Source organism: Micromys minutus (genome assembly GCF_963924665.1).
Source record: "Micromys minutus genome assembly, chromosome: 23".
Lineage (NCBI taxonomy): Eukaryota > Metazoa > Chordata > Mammalia > Rodentia > Muridae > Micromys > Micromys minutus.
Genome location: NC_137958.1, coordinates 46,760,407 through 46,769,848, shown reverse-complemented (window position 1 = coordinate 46,769,848; position 9,442 = coordinate 46,760,407). Strand labels below are relative to the sequence as shown.

The following is a 9,442-nucleotide window of genomic DNA, read 5'->3' as shown; positions in this document are numbered from 1 at the left end:
AGTTTTCCTTCTTACTTTAATCAAGTAACTGTGGAGTTACTTCAAAATGCTTGACTTCATAGAGCCACCAGGTGGCATCTTTGCAAAACTGGAAGCACATGAAAAAAAATAGCCTGCGAGTAAATGCAATGTAACAAGGTAGATGAGTCGTTTTGAATAAGACCTAAGCAAGTGCATAGATTTAGGATGAAAAGTAAAATTGAAAGTATTGGGTTTTTTGTTTGTGGTTAATAATTTTTCTATTGCTGTTTTCATTCAGGGGACATTGACATTTATGTAGCCAAACATGTTTATGTATTTGTGAGAGAGAAAGTGTGTGTGTGTGTGTACTTTTGATGTGCTAATAAAATATCCAAGTAACCTCTGTAGAAAGACCACCTAAGAAAAGTACATTGTAGGTAAAGCTGTTTTAAAGTTGAGCATATAAAGCTAAGTTCATAGTACAGTATCAGTAAGTTATCCAGACGGGTGGTGAGAGCAAGCTACCCCGACAGTGGGAAGGGCGTGAAGTCTCTGCTGCCTTTATTCCTAACCCTGGTGCTTTCATGTTGCCCCTAACAGGAGGATGATGGATGATAAACCTTTGAAGGTGACGCAGTGGGAAAGTGATGTTAGGGAAACATGAGAACAGTTTCGTGGCAGCAAGGTATAAGGAAGACAACGACTATTATAAGGAGGGAAATGGGCTTTATAACCACATGAAATTTGTGCAGGGAACATATTTAATCCTCCAAAACTGATTTTAAGACTAAAGAATTGGATGAAAGAAAGATAAATGCTTTGCTTCCCCTAACTTATAAAGCAGAGTCTTTAGTAGTTCTTCCTGTTCTTTCCAGCTGCCAGGAAGCTAAAGCAACGATCTTACTAAGACAAAAGCAAGTACTTGGACAACCGTTGTGAACTTGTGTTCTTTTATTATCCCTGTCTCAGTGTTGATGTTTGCATTTTTAAAGAAGGTAACCTGTGAACTTAGACGGCCTACAGGACTACCTTTGCAAACGTGTGAGAGAGCTCTTAGAGAGAGGTTAACTTGGAATAATCTCAGTCTCAGTTCCTGGCAGCCACAATCTACTTCTGGCTCCTCCGCATTTGCTTTCACCGGCTGGTTCCTTTGCAACTGCACGGGGGCGGTCCCGGGCGGATGAAGCTGCTAGTTGCTAGGATACACCAGCAACAGAACATCTAAGCAGAAAGGAGCTGCTTCAGAGGGTTGGAGAAACCTTTTGGTCTGTAATAGCTGTTTTTTGAGCAGGTAAGAGGACATGCTTGGCAGCCCTCTCCTAGATGGCCGCTGGCTCTAAGTGGGGGTGACCCTGGTGACCCAGACTTTGCAGGGGTGCCCATCTCTCTTGGATACAGGGCTCTCTGGTCAGAGGATAATGCTCCTTAACTTTCTTTACTTTAAAACAGAAAACTTACAAAGCATTACTCCTCTTTCGGCCCCTCTCTAGTTTCCCCCTCCCCACTGATTTGATATCTTGAATCAACAGGGTCAGTATGGGAGGTTTACATCAGCCTGCCTCCTGGGTGCTGATCATGGTAACACTAGAGGAGAGGGGAGGGCCCGGATCCGGCCGTCTATGGATACCATTTCCAGTCTGCGGGGATTCGGCCTTTAGACTTTCCTCACCAGGCATGCTGTTTCCTCCTTAAGTAGGCCTATCCCGTAGAAGACGAGGCAGAATCTCTGCCTTACCAGTATTCTAGATGTGGGAGTCTTTCATGGGAAGAAATGAAATCATGCATCGGAGGTGAAGTGGCAGACATAGTATATACGATCTTAATAGCTACTGAGTTTTATTTTTAAACCAAAGATTGAGACCAATTTGAATAATATATAAAAATGAGGGAAATTCAGCATCCTTGGGGATGGATGCCCTTAGCACTGGGAAGATGAAGCAGGAGGATTGCGAGTTTAAGGCCAGCCTGGAATGCCTAGTGAGTGCTGTGTGGAGAGGTCCACGTCTCCATCAAATAGTGTGACACTCACTGTCTTAGTCACTGTTCTGTTGCTGTGAGGAGACACCATAACGACAGCAACTCTTAGAGAAGAAAGCGTTTAACTGGGGGCTTGCTTACCGTCTCAGAGGTTAGTCCGTTCTCATCATGGTGGGTAAGCACACAGACGTGGTGCTAGAGTAATAGGGAAACCTATATCCTGTTAGGGGGTGGGAGAGGGAGGGAGGGAGAGAGACAGAGAGAGACAGAGAGGTACTGGCTTTTGAAACCTCAAAGCCCATCCCCAGTGACATACTTGCTCCAACAAGGTCCTATCTCCAAACCCTTCTAATCCTATCTTTGGTTCCACTCCCTGGTGACTAAGGATTCAACTACATGAGCCTATAAGGGCCATTCTTATTCAAACCACCACATGATTTAACAATGAAACGCTGACTAGTAAACATCTTAAACCAGTTCAAACCTCCCCTCCACCCAAAAGAAATATCAAAGGGCTGGAATATGGTGTCAAATTTTAAGAAGAGAATTTTACAGAATTTAATGGAGATCTGCATATCTTTTGACTTTTCACCTAATTGTAGAAACTTTTTTCTTAGTGTAAATAAGACGACGCACATTTGGTGCAGCCCCACTTTTTACTGGTATACGATTAAAGACAATTTACATGTTGGCCAGTAGAGCAGCAATAGAATATAATGTGGCTTTCTTAGCTCTTTAATGAAGTCACTATCCAACTGTTGAGAAAGATGAGGTCGAAATAGGTGTTTTAAAATGTTAAGTATATAATGAGTAAAAAAATAATCTTCATCAATGTTTAAAAATACAGAAAAGTTTACATATTTAAATATATATGGTTCCAATTATAAATTCATCAGTGAACAATTTGTAGAATTAAATTGCTTGACACTAAGAAATAAAACTAGAGTATAAACAATAGCAGTTTATTTTACTATTAATTTTCTCCCTTTCTGTTCTATTAATTTTTTCTTTTAAGCATATTCTGTGCTCTTAAAAATTATATTAATTTAATTAACAATAATCTTTTAACATTAATTGAAAAACTTGCTGAGAAATAAAAACAGCACAAATCAAACTTAAGCAGACCCAAGTCTACAAATCCTTGAGTGTCTGAGCTGTTAGAACAGGCGTTTGGATTGGAAGTGGTGGCCCTTCATGTTCAATTTGACACATCCAGGATCAAATATATTTTATGTAATTATTTAATACCAAACCCAAAATTGTTCACAATAAAATCAGAATTACAAAGTGGTTATCTTTTTATTCTCTTTCATGGCTTTTGTTGTAAAAAAATTGTAATAAAGTTTATAAAGTTGGAAATTCGTTTAAAAATCTTTTCAAATTGTAGTTGAGACAGCGTTGGTACTTTTTATGCTAGTAGCATTGGAGTGTTTTCAGCTCACCTGTAATGTGTTCTTGATCCTCTGCATGTGAGACTTGCTGCACTGAGTGTTTATACGTGTTTATGCATGCCAGCAGAGGGTGTTAATAGACTTATGGGGAGTGCAAGGAATAGATATTAATTAGCAGCTTATTCTAGCTGGGGGAAGACAAAAACCTGTTGGACATCCTTAATTCATTTTAAATCATTCCCGTGTTTCCAACTTACAAATACCGGACAGGCTCTGTGAAGTTACTGTTTAGCTTCTGCTGGTGACCACCTGTAGCGTACAGTGGGGCAAACACATATTAGCTTGTCCATAAGGACGAAATTAGCAGTCTCAAAAGCACTATGGTGCTGTCTGAAACGAGATCATAGAGCCAGAGGCTCCCTTGTCAGATTGTACCATGGTGCCCGGACTGTCAGTCTTCAGGACTGTGAGTTAGATAAGCTACCTTTCTTTTTAAAACATCGATTTCAGGATCTTAGGATAACTTCCTCAGTTCCTCCTGCAAGGAGCACCCTGGTGTCTTCCCACTAGGTTCCATCATTTGAAGGTTAGTCTAGAATCATATAAGGGCCAACCTTGCAGACACAAGCCTGGTGTTACACACTCAATCCAAATCATACCAGTGTAGTGAGACCACATGGATGGCTATACATGGTACTCTTAATGGTATTTGTGCTAAACCAAAGAAAATCTGGGATTTGTTTGGGGACAAGGTTCCTGCTTTTGTTTTCCTCCAGCAAACCACATCCCAAAAGTAATGGGCTAAGCAGTGGTCATAGCCTCTGCTCTGTCACAGAGTTCAGAGCAGGAAAGGACCTCCAGGGTCTGTGTGTGGAAGATTGCCTCTGTCAGCAGGAAGCTTCACAGCTCACCCATCAACGTCAACAATTGCATATTTTATTTCAAACACACATATTCAGAGATGTGTGTGCATCCTCTAGTATGGGGATAATCATCTTCTAGTAGAGTGATAGCTTCTAGTGGTGTGGTTTTTTTTTTTTTTTTTTTTTTTCTTTCATAAGGATGGCACCCACAGCAGAAGACCCAGAAAGAGTTTCTACTCCTCAGTATGGCTGCTGGGTTTTAACCTACACTGGGCAGAGACATAGCAATTCAGCCTATGGGTCGTAACCATCCCTCTTCTACTAATAGACTTATTTCTGTGACCCTCCTGCTCTTAACCCTATGCAGCCTGGCTTTGGGGTGACCTGGACCACGCTGAAATAAACACTGAGGCACTGTTACTTTGTTTCCCAAGGTCAAGGCCCTGGTCACTGTAACTTTGACTCCAATTACCTACATTTGACCTGTATATCTATGTTGAGGTCAGAGGTCGCTGAGGTCTCTGTTTCTGTTTGTGAGAGCAGGGCTAATGCAGTGTATTTTTTATCCAGACTACATTGTTTGGCTGGCTTTCTTGAAATATTGAATCCTTTCAATTGCCAGAAGAATAAGTACCATGTCAGTTATATATTCTGAAAAAAGAAAAAAAAAAAAAAAAAAAAGATCAGGCACTTTCTAAAAGAGATGGTTTATTGAATAAGAAAGAAATAAGAAATAGTATTTTCCACCAAATACTCTCAGAAAATACCATATTCCAAATTTTATTTTTAAGATTCTTGGTTGCTTTAAATTTTCTGTAATTTTTTAAATTAAAATCTCATTTGATGCATATCATCAATAAGAAAATAAACTTTAAAAATGTCCATTAGTATTTTAGGTTTCTGAGAGTTTTGTCTGCATACGTTTATGGGCACCACATGGGTAGCTGGTGTTGTTGGAGGGCAGAAGAGAGCTTTCAGGCCTTTCTGAGCCACACTCGGGGTGCTGGAAACCAAACCTCGGTCCTCTGCGTGGTCAGCAAGGGCTTTCAACCACCGAGCTACCTGTCCAGCCGCGGTGAAGAAACACTTAAATATGTAGTAACTTTAACTATTTGTCTTAGTTTAGGAAAATGTCTGATATGGAGGAGCAAGTCGCTGATTCCACAGCCGACGGTGAAGGGGTCGGTGAAGGGGCCGAAGGGAGGACCGGAGATGAAGGTGAAGGGTCCGGAGGTGAAGGGACCGGAGATGAAGGGACCGGAGATGAAGGTGAAGGGTCCGGAGGTGAAGGGACCGGAGATGAAGGGACCGGAGATGAAGGGACCGGAGATGAAGGGACCGGTGATGAAGGGACCGGAGATGAAGGGACCGGAGATGAAGGTGAAGGGTCCGGAGGTGAAGGGATCGGAGGTGAAGGGACCAGTGATGACGGGAACGAGGAAGTCATCAGTTTTCCTCATCCCTCAGATGAAGCAGAAGGGTCAGATTTAACGCCAGAGCCAGAGCAAGAATCTGAAATAGAGGAACTCACCATCCAGAGCGACGAGACAGTTGAGAGGCACAGTGAGCTCAGTCTTACAACCCCCAAATCTTACGACTCCAGACCCAGGGAAGAGGTCATGTCCCTTGAGAGTGCCTCAGAATCCCAGGAGCAAGAATACAAACATCTAGATTACCAGAGACCAGAAGACGACGAGATGTCATTTCTGAATAAAATAAAAGCCGTAAAGGAGAATTTGCAGACATCTGTGAGAGAGTCTTTAGCAACAGGTATCAGCTATAGGAAAACAGATGTTTTATTCATTTGTTTCATAGGGTAGTTTTTGTTTCACTTGAACGTAAATGCAGAGATTTAAAATTTCAGTTTAAAATCTCTCTCTCTCTCTCTCTCTCTCTCTCTCTCTCTCTCTCTCTCTCTGTGTGTGTGTGTGTGTATATATGTGTGTGTGTGTGTGTTAAATAGAGTAAGTAGGAAGTTCTGAGTATAACTGATTTTCTGGCTTGTAGACTTGAAGTTAACCATTGCATGTAGCTAGGAAGATAGAACTGGAACCCAGACCCTCCTTTGCAGTAGGGTTCCCTTCAGCAGCACAATGCGTTTACGTGGCTGTTGTTGTTTTGTGTTTTGCTTTTTGTCTGCCCGGTGCAAAGCTCAGGGAAAGACATTTTGGTTTTTATTGTGGGTCAGCTTTGATGACATGCACGGAAGAATGTGGACCTCCCATAGATAATGTCATTACTTGATAGCAGTGTTGGGGGAGGGGGCAGCAACCCAACAATCCCACAGCCGTCATCGGTCCTTTTCTTCTTTGCCAGTGAATACCTATGACCAAAAGAACATGGGATGTGATGTAACAGCAGGAATGGTGTCAGCGGGGAGGGGATGGAGAGATCTCCACAGTGTCATCCTGAGCATAGGATGGGCCCCCTCAGTCTGTAAGGACCTCACTCAAGTTAAGCCAAACTAGGATTTGTTACTTTCACACAGAAAGCAATCTCAGAACAAGCCAAGATGGTGCAGAGTTGAAGACTTTATTAAAGAGTTTTTACCACAGACTTTAAGCATGAAGGTTAGAAAAAAAGAGAAGATACTTACTTAGGGTGGAACCATGCTACACTTGAGAACATGGGGGTGGGCTCCAAGAAGAAAGCCTCAATTAATAGCCTTACCATTTTGTGGTTTTCAAGCTACACCTCAAAGAGTTGCCAAGAACCATCTGTTTCCTTTTCTCTCTCCCTTGATAAGTGAGATTATAGGACAGCTCTAGAGGTGCATCGGATGGAATTAGATAGTCCGATAAAGTAGAATCAGGAGCCGGTAGGCTTACAGAGCGGGACTCGTACATGTCCTTTCTTTGCGTTTGGGGTCTCTGGCGAGATCCCTAGAGGACTGCAGGTGAAGAGCTGAGCTGGGAGAAAGGCTGTTGTGTTGGCAGCTGCTGTGTCTGCACAAGGAACAGGGTGAGACGGGGGAGCCTGTCTCCCCAGACGGAGCTCAGTAGCCCTCGATTTAGTAACTCCATGTGAAGTTTTGGGTATTTCAGCAACTCTTGATTTTGTAATTTACACGGAGCATGTAGTGATTTAATAATAATAATAATGATAATAATGATGATGATGATGATGATGAACATTCTGTGTACTGTCACCCCCTTCTCTAGACATGTCACTGCCTTTGATGATGATGACTTTTTCTCTTTTTGTTCACAGTAAAAATCGTACTTATTCCTGCAGGCCAGGAGATTATAATGCCTTTCAGAGTCGATACCCCATTTAGATTCCTCAAGGAGCATTTTGCACACTTACTACACATCCCACATTCCGTACTGCAGATAACACATGCAGGTAAGTTTGAAGGCCAGTGAGTCCATCAAGACTTGTAAGTCACCGAAGATCTCTGGTTTTAAAGGCATCTTAATATTTCCTGTTTCAGAGTTACGTTGTGGTAGCCCAGAGGTTCACTTAACACACTTCCATAAATATATGCTTTATTCTGAGTCCTTTGGATATGACGGACATCCCCAGAATCACGTCCTCAGCCCTTTACAGACTAACAAGGACAGAAAGCATGGGGTGGTTATCAGCGTTGCCATGGTGATGCTTTATTGGCAACAGCCACCTAAAGTTGAAGTTTACAGAGGAAGGAACCTGGGTGGCAATCACTGGCATAAGTCCCAAAGGGATGGGAGAACTTGGTGCTTTAGGAAACTAGCAAGAAGTTCTGTGTGGATGGAGGGGATGATATGGGAAAAAAAGGATGATGAAGAAGAACCCATTGAGTATGAACAAAGACAGTTTCTGAGTTTTCTATCCATTAAGGTTATCCTCACAGTTGCTTACAGTTTGCAGGTGTTGCTGAGAATCTCTGAGTAAGTTATTCAGCCTTATGTGGTACTTAGATAACTTGTTTGCAACTGTGATTGTCTACCGTGTTAGCACAGCTGATGTTTATGTAGGGCTCACTTGAACCAACCCTAATGCTTTAATTAATTTTTTTTTGTATTGAGTTATACTGATGTAATAGTTTCCAAAGAACAAGGTTAGCCCTAAGTTTTTAAGAGCCTGGGGGTGGTATGTTGGCACCGAAGGTAGGTCCAGATACTTTAAACCTCACAACTTGAGTTCTATCTCTGGGACCGTATGGAGGAAGGAGAGAACTGACTTCTTCCAGCTGTCCACTGACTATCACTATCGCTCCAGTGCCACCCACGACATGCACACATACATGCACACACATACATGCACACACATACATGCACACACATACATGCACACACTCACACACTTACACTGAAGAAATGAGTGAATAAAAATGCAACACAAAGCTTTAAACCCTACAAGAGAGAATGAACTCCAAACGGTAAGACATACTGAGGTAGCCAGTTAAAGGCTGGTGGAGTCGTGATCAACGGTGATGGTAATGAGGACCACAGGGGTTGGCATGTCCTTAAGCATGTTAGCACTTGTGTAAAATGCCCTGCTTATTTCATCATTAACTTACACAACAACCCTCCCGAGGGAGATACTATTGCTAACTCACTGTAAGGTAAACTCAGGGAACCTCTATAAAGTCAACGTGCTAGTAAGTGTCGGAGTTTGGACTGTGGGAAGTTTAAACTATGAGACATTAACTCAAACATGAAGCTTAAAATTGGAGGCTATGTACAGCGTAGAGATCCAGGAGAGCACAGAGACACGGAAGGTGCTCCATTCTTAGCGGTTTATATGGCTGCCACCGCGACCACTGGGTACCAAGTTTATATGCGATTCTATGCCAGCCAAGCATCCTTCAAAACGCTTGCTTTGTTACAGCCTCAGTTGTCCCTGCCCACTCTAGAACACGGGAATGACGAAGCCAGCGAAATGCGTGTCTAGGTGTGCTGTTCCATCTGGGTCACACAGACCTGGAAGGTCTTTGAGTGTGATCCCTTGCCGAGCAGCCATGTTGCTGGATTAAAATCCCGCTACACTTAATTTATTTTTTTATTATTTTGTGACCACCTGCATATTTATAATACCATGCTGCTTCAACAAGTTATAATATATGAGTTAATTAAAGCAAGGTAATTGAAATTTCAATCTGTTTATTTCCCAGTTATCTAGAAAATATATTAAATTGTTTTTAACTATAGTTACTGTCTTGTTGGCTTGTGTGTCCAAACATTATAGTATGAGAAAGAAATTATTAAAACTACATTTAGTAACGTACTGACATGTGTTCCTACAGGCAGCTTTGTTCTTTTCCATTTT

The 9,442-nt window shown here is 42.0% G+C and overlaps 1 protein-coding gene across 1 annotated transcript in view; it reads left to right on the top strand.

The window, feature by feature from the left end:
• Positions 1-5,322: 5,322 nt before the first annotated feature.
• The window catches only part of IQUB (IQ motif and ubiquitin domain containing), a gene marked incomplete at both ends in the record, with an annotated part of 49,600 nt that continues 45,480 nt past the window's right edge, over positions 5,323-9,442 (top strand). Inside the window, 3 exons of the mRNA XM_080936518.1 lie at positions 5,323-5,377; positions 5,636-5,962; positions 7,403-7,537. Coding sequence (XP_080792644.1) covers positions 5,323-5,377; positions 5,636-5,962; positions 7,403-7,537 — 517 coding nt within the window. The remainder of the gene's footprint in view (positions 5,378-5,635; positions 5,963-7,402; positions 7,538-9,442) is intronic.